This window comes from Callionymus lyra, chromosome 2 (genome assembly GCF_982586985.1).
Source record: "Callionymus lyra chromosome 2, fCalLyr1.hap1.1, whole genome shotgun sequence".
NCBI lineage: Eukaryota > Metazoa > Chordata > Actinopteri > Syngnathiformes > Callionymidae > Callionymus > Callionymus lyra.
In genome coordinates, this window is record NC_141819.1 from 28,300,043 (window position 1) to 28,311,919 (window position 11,877).

Below are 11,877 nucleotides of genomic sequence, written 5' to 3' on the forward strand. Positions count from 1 at the left end.
AAAACATTTAATCTAAACAAATGTAATAGTTTGTAATATAAAGTTATATATAGATATAAAGTTCTATCTATCTCTATATAACTTTATAAACATAATAAATTATATGTACAATTATATATATATATATATATACACATTTATCTTTAGTGTGATCCACAAATGCTTAACTCAATTTATAAATGTGTAATTTTAATTAAACATGCACACGTCTCAAAACACAAGCCAAGCCTAACGCCTGAAACAAGCACATCTTCCCACACGTAGACATATCAGCTCGCCTAACACAGATGACCTTTGCATGACCTGCAGGCTGGACTTCACCATCACAAAAAAAAAAAACATTATAAAACTATCGTTCGGATTCGCATTTCTGAGTCGAGTGATGCATTTTCACATCACAGTTCAAATACACATGCAAGTAAAACCTTTCATGAATTTCTGAAGGTTTGGAAAACAACCCCAGTCTTCTCTTCTGTAAAACATGCCTCTAGGGGGGGCTCTTCAATACAACATTTCAGAAAGGAGTCAACATATAAAACCGAACCAAACACCGGCAGTCGTTGATGATGTTTCAGTATCTTTACTATAATTACACCAACAAAAAAAACAATGTACACAAGCCGAGTGCATCAGGCTCAATTCTTCTTTTCCACTTTGCAAAATAAATGGTTACTTCACACAACACAAAATGTTTTGAGTACAAAAATTGAAGAAGAAAAACAAAAAAACAGGTCAATGGAAATACAACATTTACATTCATTTACATGAATTTCATTGTGACCACTGCACTTTCAATGACGGACCCTTGTAAAACACAAAACCCTTTAGGAAAAAAAAAGTTTTTTTTAGCCAATTTGAAATGTTGAAACTTGTACAGATCCTCCAGTTCTGGGCCAGTTTTTAGATTAACTCGATTGACGGTTCAATTCTTACTGGGTTTCTGTGGCAGTCAAATTACAGTCTATTTAAGAATTCTAGATCAACATACATTTAGCCCGATTTTTAACAGCCAAACATGAGAAAGTGTTTTTGCGTACAAAAATGTAACAAAGGCACAGACTGATGAAAACCACATTTTGAATTATTGTGTTTGAAGGTTGTATTTTTTTCTATAAGAGCAATGGAGCAGTTAAGGGAGCGTCAAAGTCCATCAAACATGTGGCATCACAGCTAACAATCCTACATAGTTCATGTGTCTTCATGACGACGATCCCGACAGCCTTCACTGCTGCAGAACCCTCCAGTCGCTCACCCTCAGGCAGATAGGACGGGTGCTCGTGATTGTATGCAGCAGATCGTAGCACCATATTCTGAGCAACCCCTCTTCAGGGGGGCTCGTGATAGCGGCAACAGTGGAGACGGTCCTGCTCAAGCTCGCTCTTTCCGTTTCAGTTTTGAGGACTTTTTCGCCGCGCTGTTCTTGTTGAGCAGCTTCAGTACTTTGTCCTTGTGATCCAGGACCTTCATCATCGTGTCTCGAGCCTCGGTCACCTGGTCCATCACTAGTTTACAGCGCTGCATGTTACCCTGCAAGTAAACCACACTTTTAGCATCAGAAATGCTTACTAGGATATTTAACATCCCCTTAACGTCTGATTGAAACTCTGGAAAAGGCTTGTCGAAGGTTAGGGTGAAAATTGAAAAAGTTGCCGACCCGACCGATGGTTCAAAACCATAACTACTTAAGGTACCATCAGTCAACTCACCTGTATGAGCTCGTTAATCCGGTGCAGGTCATCGTCAGCGTTCGCCCTCTTCTTTGGAATGAGGCTCTCTTGAAGGGTGGAGAGACGGCTGTACACGTCATGCTCCAAGTTTGACTGTCAAGAAACAACAACATGCTTAGACAACATTATAAACCAAACTGAATGAAGGGATTGTGTGATTGAAAGAGACACATTTAGATGTTATTTCACTGCCTGTTCTTTCATTCTAGAAGCCAGAAAAAATAAGCAGTTTTCTTTTGTTGCTGATTTGATGCAGGGTGCCCTCTGGTGGGAATATTTAGTAAAGCTTAACCAATCTCCAAACATTTTTAGTTGTTTTTTTAATGTATTAATGCAACTTTGTTGCTGAAAGAAATTGTGTCAAGGATGTATGTCCCTCTATATTTTAATTATTATTATTATTACTGTTGGTCATATTTATTCATTTTGCAGAAATGTTTGTCTACAAATGTATTATTTATTATTTGAGGACTGTATATTTGACCAATATCTAATCTCACACTGAGACACAGGTCAAGCAAAGACGTGACATGTTGACGCAGTAAAACACTCACCAACTGCCTGAGTTGTGCAGCACACAAGTGAATCTTCCAGCCCTGGGCTCGGCAGGCGACGCCTCTTTGATTGGCCATGTCCTGCAATGATCCTTTTTTCTCCTCTGATGAGAAGAACAAGAAGATCATGTGAGATGACATTTCAAATGAAAGACAGAGACTTTTTTTCTGACCTTTCACCCGGATGTCGCTGTATCTCTGAAAGTGGTGATAGGCGGCTTTCCAAGGATTTCGGTAGTGGCGCAGCAATGTGACGGGAGGTCGCGGTCGGACCTGAACGTATCGGACTCCTTCTTCATCTGGGAAGCAGCAGACAAGTCAGTCAATTACACAAATTCATGTCCTTGAAGGGAACTTCAACTGTGTGAGATTAATAATCCAATAATCTATAATCCCTCTGTTACATACCAACATATTCTCTGGGCGGGGACTCCCGTCTCTCGGCTCTGCCAGTGATGGGCCTCCCTGGAGTCTTCTCCTCGTCCGTGCTGTTGGTCTCCATCATCTCGCTCTCCTCGGTGGAAATGATGTGCTGCTGCTTGCGTGGCTTCTTCCTCGGCGAGGCCCCCGGGATCAGATCTCCTGTGGCCGGGATGTTGAGGGAGGAGGCCTGGCCTGATCCTGACGAGTGATCTGTGAGGTAGAAGAGCAGCTTTTGAGAGCAAGCCTTCAAGGTAACGCTTTTTACACTGGACTTTTAGAGAAGATGAAACCTTGTGTACCAGGGTGAGACATGTCCATGGACTCGTGTTCCTGCTTGATCTTGATGTCCGGGCAGGCGGAGCTGGCGGCACAGGCAGCGGTGCTGCTGGCAGCGGGTTGCGTAGGAGACGCCACCGTGTTGCCGATGGAGGCGGGGACAGGCGGTGTAACGGCCATGGCGGCGGGCAAGGCGGACAGTACAGTGGACGGCTGGGAGGGAGGCACTGGGCCGTGAGTGGCCAGCAGCGCGGGGATGGCTTGAGATAGATGCTGTAAGCTGGAGGTCACAACCTGCTGCTCCCCGACCTGAGAAGGCATGGCCTCCACTGTAGCCATGACAGGAGGAGCGACAGCCATGTGCACCTCAGCTTTTGGTTTCACACTGCAGGAGAAACCAAAGCATTGAATTAAAACCTTACAAATGACAGAAGCAGAAAGTAAAATAAAAGTGCCAAATTTTTCAAGTCCCCTTTAAATAAATAGTTTATTATTATCAGGACTTTTTAACAATGAACACTAGAGTTGTAATAAGATAATGTATAAAAGAACAAATATATATATATATATATTTATATAAATGGGGAGATTTAAAAAAAAAAATGTAATCTATAAATTAACAATTATCATGCAAATATTCACTGCATTTGGTCATTGTTGTGTTGCAATTCAACCTGCCGATGCTAGATGGCAGTAGTCATTAAATCCCCCGCAACTAAAGTAAGTAAGTCATAAAGAAACCATCACATCGATGACTGAGGCCGAGAAGATAAAGTTGACTCCAGCAGAATTTGAAGCCGATATTTGGGCATAAAACAAATCATAACAAAGTAATTACGACCACGTCAACAGTTGTGTGGTCTGTACATTTTGCAACACCAGAGTCAAGTACTCGGGCAAAACTTCAAATATGTTGTTGTTCCTACAGTATCGCGATATATTGCATCGCCAGATTTTAGCCAATACACACCCTACTGAACACAAGTATTTATTTGAAAGCTGTCAATGTTAGCGATAAGAATCTAACCCGCGTTTGACAGTAGAGAATTTTTTTCTAACATTGACATCATCAACATGACCCTCTGTGAGGCGCGGACACTCACCCAGCAGGCCGAGGGGATCCAGCTGCTCTCACGGCACTCTCCATTCTGCCAGTGTTGGGTTCACCAGGCTGAGCTGGGATTAAGTTCTTACGAACAGCCCTGAAATAAATGTTGGATAATGACGTTTAGGGTTTTGTCATCAATATGAGGAAACCGTTTAAAGCTCACCCATCGTTTGTGGGCTTCTTTCGAAGGATGCTTGGTCGAGGAGATGAGACCAGCGTGGGAGCAGCTCCGGGACCGTGTGCCTGCACCATGGTGGCTACAGGCTGGGTCGTCCCAAACGTGCTTATTGGACCAGCTACAAATCCATCAGTCAGAACAATTCCTTAAATGAAGTAACCCTTAGAAACATATTCAGACAAGTTCATGGCAGGAGCGTCGTCTTCTTACCAGATTTGGCCTCAGCCTGTTGTTGCTGCTGTTGCTGAGCAACATTGGGCGTCTGCTGTATTCCCTGTGTGGTGATGGATGCAGATGTGTGCAGACCCTGCACGCCGATGGCTGTGGGCTGAAAGCCCTGCGCCGCCAGTGGAGCCGACTGGATTCCTTGGGTGCTGATTTGGGCAGAGGAAGGAATTCGATCCACAGCCATCAGCTGCATGTGGTTTAAATGGACGGTGGTGGCCACGCCCACGCCAGCTTGAGTGGGCAGCGCTGAACTAGGAGCTTGTGGAGTCACTGGTTAAGAAGTAAAGATAAAACAATAAGGTTTTTTCCAACTGTAACAAAAAATATATTGTGTTGTATTATGTTCTCACCAGGATACTGGCGAATGGTGGACACCGAGCTGCTAATGGGGGTGTAGGTCTGTGTCAGAGGGTAGGATGGAGAATAAGCTGGCAGGAAATATTGGAACTGCACTGGCACAGAAGACCTGGAAAAAAAAGATTTATAGAAATTATTAGAAAAGCAGAATTTGACTTAAAGAAAACACTATGGAGGAAAAAATATGCAAAAGAAAAAACCGACAAGATGCTTAGTTTTGGACTGTTCTTGTCATGACAGGTTTGATTGGATATGATAAATATTGATAGACAAAGGAAAATGAAATGGCAAAGATAAAATACATCTGATATATAAAATATTATCAGGAATAAAATTTTACAGATTTAAATAAATATAAATGGGAAAAAAACATGTTCCAAATAAAATATTAGTAGGAAACACCAATGGTATAATGTAAATATTAACAGTAAAGAAATAGCATTGCAATAAAACATTAACTAAATAACTAATATATATTAAAAACAAAATAAATACAGGAAAAACAGAGTACATTGAATTACAGTGGAGGAAGAATTAGAAAATCAAAGAAACTAAATAAGATTTAATCAATCTTCAGCTGTGAATATCTCACCTATTGTCACTCCTTGCTTCCATGGTTACTGGATTAGGAGAGGAGCGATGACCTTGAACAGGGATGAGGTTGGCCCTCTCCCCGGGGTAGTCAGGCTGCACACGAGATGACGAGTGGGCGATGGGTTGAGGGACCACTTTTGCTATGTGCAGAAGAAAATCCTGTTATTGAAACATGCAGCAGGAAGAAAAAAGTAATAAAAATCAGGTGAAATGACTTACCGACAGGAATAGCAGAGGTGGTGACTGCGGTAGCATGAGAAGAGTGTGAGGCCATCGTCATGGTAACAATTGTGTTACTGTTCATTTGTGTATGAGGAACTCCACCTGAAATAAATGTTATTAAGGTGTTAATGATTATTTAAGTGATGGTGTACAAACTGCTGTTGGACTTTAACAACAAAAGTACCTATTGTTGTGGTTGATGGTACCGTGTTCGTAGCAACGATTGGCGCCACAGTTGCGGCAGCAATGGGAGTCACAGTACTGAATATGGGTTTCTAGAGATGAAGACAGGTCACATTTTGTTAAGGTATATTTTTAGTATTATTTTTTTAAACGTTTTGATTTAATCAAGGTGTTTACTTGTGTCATTGTATGAGGTGGTTGGGGTTTCTGGGCTCCAATTCCCGGATGAGATGGAAGCATGATCCTTGTAGCAGGTTCTCTGGATGTTTGAGGTCTCTGAATACTAACAGTGGCTGGAGGAGGATGAATGGTCAGTCCTGGACGCCTGGAAAAGGTGAAACAATATCTGATTGTTAACTTAATTACGGTTTTCTTTTTTTGTTAACCAAGCGTCAGACAACTACTGGAGGCAACATGTTGAATTGTCGTAAAGCAGTGATGCATCTAAAAAGTTGAAGATTTATTCAACATCTGCTTACCCATGAGTCACCTCTGCAGAGTGAGTAGCCGATGGACTAATGACTGGAGATTGAGTTCTTGACGCTGAAATAGGCGCCACAACAGTCGGGAGCACAGCTGTAGATGTAGTTACAGCGGGTCGAGACTGAACAAGAGACATACGAAGCAGAATTAAAATGTTGTTTCTCTAGCAGTGAAAGAGTGGTAGGTTTGTAGGGAGCACCTGAATAGGCTGGTGGATGATGTGCTGCACGGTAGGCTGACCAGGTCCTGCACCTGCTCCAGTTGCTGGTCTCAGGACAGTTTTAGAGCTGGACATGACAGCCGCTGCAGCAGCCCCTGAAGGGAGGAACACAATATCGAAGTTTAGGGCCCAGCCTATGGTTTCTTAAGTTTTTTTTTATTTTTTTATAATGATATATATTCACCTCTAGGTAGATGAGATGTGAATGTTTGAGGGGGGACTGTTGGGGTTCCGATCTGCAGTGCAGGAGCACTGCCACGTATTATCTGAATGCCTGTTGACATCAGATGATGCAAGTTGCTCGAGTGACCCTGCAAAACAGACAAGAAAACAATTGGCACAATGTCATCCAAATAGAAAAAATACCTTATTTCTTAAAGGACTCACCTGCTGACTACTAATGGTCGCAACTGGAATAGAAGGGGTGGTAGGCATACTGCTTTCTGGCGTCACAGTTATGTGACCAGGCATCTTAGAAGGTATTGGGATATGACCCTGGTTGGAAGTTGGTGCTGGGGCGATAAGACGACTTGGCATAGGTGACTTAAGAACAGCCTGTTAAGAGACAAAAATCATTTTATTGGTTTTGAATGGGATGAGTAGCCAGTCATTACAAGCAAAATATTTTTAAACTCATCACTTAAAAATGTAGCTTAGCATAAAATTAAGGACCTGCAATCAAAGAAAATAAACTTCCCCATTTTCTTTGAATGACTTTTAGTAATGTCACCCTTAAATTTAACTGCCAGCTTTTTGTGACAACTCCCCATTAACTTTATACACAAGTAACTGCTTTATAATCTCCATATCCATCCATACCTTCATCTGCCCGTCTGTAAGAACGGCTGGTTGACCCAACTGGAGGTGGGTTGGGGGGGCAGCCAACGTAACCGGTGTGCCAGGCTGGATGGTGACCGTTTGTGGAACGACCTGCTGGGGACCATGTGTCTGAACTTGGGGGTACGGCCTGACGACCATCTCCTGCTTATCATCCCTGAAGGCTAAAGTTGGCCCTCCTATAGAAGGAGGGTGATCCTGCTGCCCGTGATCAACATCCCGGCTGGTATCTCCATCTGGCAGAACATGGAAGGATTTATAACGACACTAAAGAATGTGTCATTTTTGGAGGCAATGCATCTTAACAAAAAAAAGGTTCTTACCTTGTGGATTTGAAGGCTGACTGACAGCGACTAGGTTACCAGCCACAGGGATCTGAGGAGCACCAGTGCTGGACGCTGGAAGTCCATGTCGTGGGTACTGTTGCGAGCTCATTATGACTTATGTGGACCTATAACGGAACAGGTTGTGCTTGTTATTTTACTCATGAATGTTGCATAAGTACCCAGATAGATGGATACACGCTACAAACCAAAAAGGTACAAGTAAATATTCTTATTCCGCACCTTAAAGCAACAACCGGGAGTTAAAATCCATACCTTTGAGTAACTGAAACATTGATCAACTATAAACCAGGTTCACCACAGGACCGTCGTTTACCGTCAAAATGTGGAGTTTAAATGTGGACTAGCTGCTGGAAAAGTTGCTCGTTATATGCAACACTATTCTCTAGGAAAAAAAGCATCGAGTCCTTGTTGCATTCGCTAGATGTCTCGAACGCGATTTACGTTTTCTGCAATACACTCGTATTATGACGGTGGGTTCGAGTTCAGTTCCCTTAAAACTACACAGCTATGTTGCTAACATGCTACTATAACTAGCCACAAGCTAACGCCAGACCAGCTAACCCGAGGTGGACCTATCGTTCCTGCAATGTCGCGCCGAGTTGGAACTACAGTGACAGAACATTTATTTCGTCTTCCTGCGTGTCCGCGGACGTTACCGTTTGAAGATGTTAGCGGTTAATGGTCGTTTTCTTGGATTACTATTTTTCCCATTCGTCTTTTCTTTTTTTTTTTCCTCCAACATGTAAGCCGGAAGAACGCTGAAGGAGCACCAGAACCAACCGCATTGTTCAACCAATCACCGACCAGAAATCCAAAATGAACAACCAATGGGAACCCAGTATTTGTTTGTGGCCAACCCACCAGAGTGTGTCCACACACACACACACACACTCGGCGATTTCTACTATTGTTGTTATGGATTATACTTCATTTTAATTTGTCGAAGAAAATAGTTCATTGTAAAGTTATCCACTGGTGGAATAAAGGAAGGTTACGATGAAATAGTTATTCGTTGCCGTCTGTTATTTTAATTAAAATAAGATTAATTAACGTAAAAAAAAAAAAAAACACAAAAATTCGAAGCAATTTGATATTATTATCAATATTATATTATTAAAACGTATTTTGCTATTAAATAAGACTAACAATAATTGCATTAAATGCGTAATAATAGTTACTCTTTAAGAAATCCACTCGTGGAATTAAGGACGTTTACGCTGAAATATTTATTCCTTGCTGCCTGTTGTTTTAATTCAATTAAAATCCATTAACAAAAAAAAAAACCAATTAATTAATTTAAAAAGCATTTTTTATTGTATTATATTCACAATACGTTCAGAAGATGCTTAATACAATGCTCCTCTTATAGAATCGGTACTCACAACTTGAGGTGTGAAAATGCAAGTTAAACATATTTATAACGCTATTTTGAAAAGATCGGTTGTTGACTTTTGCACCTTGTTTGAAGTGTGGATTCACATTCTCCCGCGCCACAACTGAACGGCGGTACACGAACTATGACGTCACGCCAAGCGTTGCATTCTAACTGCGTATGTGAAGCAATGCACTGAGGGAACAGCAGAGGGCAGAGAAACCCCGCACAAGACATTCGACCAGGATAGAGCATGAGTTTATCTAGAACCAAACAAACAGATAAATTATGAAGACTTAACAGAAGAAAATATTTACCTCCAAAATCAAAATGCACAGTCTGTGACTTATAAATAACTGACAGTTTGATGGAAAAAGACTCTTCCGACACTTTCTTTGTTTTTCTGCACTGACCTCCACAATAATCTCTCTTGGGCTGGATATAGGAAGACATTCATGTAGCTGTGATGCTGACATGCATGATTGATATAGCGTCTGGATCAGGACCTGGATTTAACAAAGAAAATACATTGAATTTGCCATAAAACTTCATCCAGAAACTGATCTAACTGATCATGACCTGGATGCCTCTTCAGAATGCTTTCCTTCTCTGACTGCTGTTAATACACTTGGGTTGTTTTTCTTTGCAGCAAATATTCTGAGGATCTTAGAAGGTCCCTGTATTGTGGCTCATCTACTAATAAATGTGACGACCACAGTGGTCAGACACAGAACAAAAGTGTGTTGTAATTGTGTTTTCTGCACAATTTTTAAAGTTCATCAATTAAAATCTACTTAGAAGTAAAGCATGACGTGGACTTCAAGATGGATTTACAGCGTTCTGGGCTTGACCAAAGACAAAGTAATCTCAACAGAGATCTGCCGTGACGTCTTTTCATTTGCCTTCCATGTATTTTGTGTGACAGTATAATCATCGTATACAGAGGCCGGGATTGTCTGCATACTTTCAGCAACAGTTTCACGCACAAGTATGTCATCGTCAACCATTATACGGACCATAAAGAGTTATAAAACATTCCTGCATGTTGAGGCATGACCACTAAATTCCACAGCTGCACTCACACACACACACACCTGCTGGTATGTTGATTTTACAGGGAAAATCCCTCATGACAAGCATTCTTTGGATATTATTGCTGATGAGTTAAGAAGGATACGCCAGGGAATCATGGAATTGCAGCGATGAAGAAGGTCGTCCACAGGGAGAAGATAGAAAAACAACACATCAATAATTATCAGTGTCAAGATTGTAATAACTTAATTATTGTTTCTGCTCTCCAGAGGAGGTAATACTCAACATCATGGCTCCATCATTGATAGTAAATATTGTCCTTTGTTCAATGTTTGGAGCGATACATTTATCGTCAAAGACTTCATATTTACAGCACATGTAACATTACATCTTCAGGTCTTTTAAGGCCACTCCACCGTGTATCACATTCCAGTGTGGTATCTGCATCAGACAAACAAACCTCAAGTGGGCTGATGGAACGCTGATAATTAAACATTTTCTTCATTACTCATTGACTGGGGCGACTCTTTATACATCTCACTGGTCTTGAAGCTTGTGTCTGATAAACGCTGACTAAGGTGTGTTGTCTGCACAGACTGTAGACATGAGAACTGGTTGACTCAGTGTCTGATTTGTTTGAGTCTAGCAGTGATTAAGTTTTCTGAGTGCTTGAGTCATTGGGAAACACTTAAACACAACCAGGTTTCCACTCGCATTTTGGCCTGAGAAACAATTTATGACACGACTGGTTTTTACCCCCTGAATGTTTGGAATCCATGAACACTTTCAAGATAAGGTTGATTTTCATAGAACCATTGTCCATTCAATACGAGTTGTATTGCAAAATAAACAAGTTACATTTTGTGATGAAAACATACAGTATATTTTTCATTTTTTCATTTTTTTCTTTTATTGAGACAGGATCCTTATTTTTTCCCATTTTTTTTCTGGATTTTGCATAAATAGGATCAAATAGTTATGATATCTAAAATGTGTCGTCGAACAGAAAGTAGTTTCAGGAAAAAGTATGTGTACAGTTTTCTAATTCAGTATGATTAGTGCTATTATTATATTTATAACTATTTAGATTAGGACTTCATTCTACATATCATTTCAATAAAGTGGACGGACTGTTTCAACTTTTATTTTTGGTAACTACTGTGGAAGTATTTTGCCAACATTTCTGCCATTGGTTACTGGTTTAATGTTGTGATATCACTGCAAGATAGTGATGGTGGTGTCTTCAAAACGGACTGGTAGATCAAAGTACAAAAAAAAACAAAAAGTATAATGGTACTCAGAATAAATAACACTGATGAAAGCAGGTATTCATTTACAACAAGTTTAGTTTAGTTTTATTACTGAGAATTCTGGTTTCCTTACTGGGATTCAGACATGTTACCATCGGCTCCTTGTCAACCAGTCAGGGATCGCCAATGTATTAAAATGACACAGAAACCTCTCAAATCGGGGGATGAGAGAATATAGTAAGTTCAGGTAGACTATGGGACAAACAATATGGAAATCATCCTTATTAATTGTGTTTTAAATATTAAGACACATAAGGCAAACACAGGAGTCCCAGAAAATCAAGGAAAAGCCTGAACAAATAAAAACGTCTTAAGATGTTTCTTGAAGGAGTCAGTAGATCCATCAAGCGCAAAGAGAGAGGAAGATCGTTCCAAAGCTTAGGAGCAACAGCCTGGAAGGATTTCTCTCCTCTGGTCCTGAAGTGT

General features: G+C 40.8%; 1 protein-coding gene across 1 annotated transcript; it reads right to left on the reverse strand.

The window, feature by feature from the left end:
• Positions 1 to 553: 553 nt before the first annotated feature.
• sap130a (Sin3A associated protein 130 a) lies at positions 554 to 8,548 on the reverse strand. The gene is made up of 21 exons (XM_087784456.1): positions 8,394 to 8,548; positions 7,714 to 7,841; positions 7,373 to 7,626; positions 6,941 to 7,108; positions 6,738 to 6,864; positions 6,533 to 6,648; positions 6,330 to 6,454; positions 6,028 to 6,175; positions 5,852 to 5,942; positions 5,665 to 5,769; positions 5,444 to 5,585; positions 4,845 to 4,960; positions 4,477 to 4,764; positions 4,252 to 4,411; positions 4,084 to 4,182; positions 3,004 to 3,365; positions 2,690 to 2,914; positions 2,455 to 2,580; positions 2,282 to 2,385; positions 1,707 to 1,820; positions 554 to 1,527 (listed from the first exon to the last, which is right to left on the reverse strand). Exons 2-21 carry the CDS (start codon positions 7,823 to 7,825, stop codon positions 1,369 to 1,371), a joined length of 3,141 nt encoding a protein of 1,046 aa, XP_087640582.1. The 5' UTR covers positions 7,826 to 7,841; positions 8,394 to 8,548; the 3' UTR covers positions 554 to 1,368.
• Between the last annotated feature and the right edge of the window lie 3,329 nt (positions 8,549 to 11,877).

Bases quoted from the DNA above. Each gene is read 5' to 3' on its own strand.
- sap130a (XM_087784456.1), bottom strand. From the start codon at position 7,825: ATGAGCTCGCAACAGTACCCACGACATGGACTTCCAGCGTCCAGCACT. The intron at 5,770-5,851 runs GTACTTTTGTTG...CATTTATTTCAG, and splicing joins ACCATCAACCACAACAATAG to GTGGAGTTCCTCATACACAA. The intron at 5,586-5,664 runs GTAAGTCATTTC...TTCTGCACATAG, and splicing joins CACCTCTGCTATTCCTGTCG to CAAAAGTGGTCCCTCAACCC.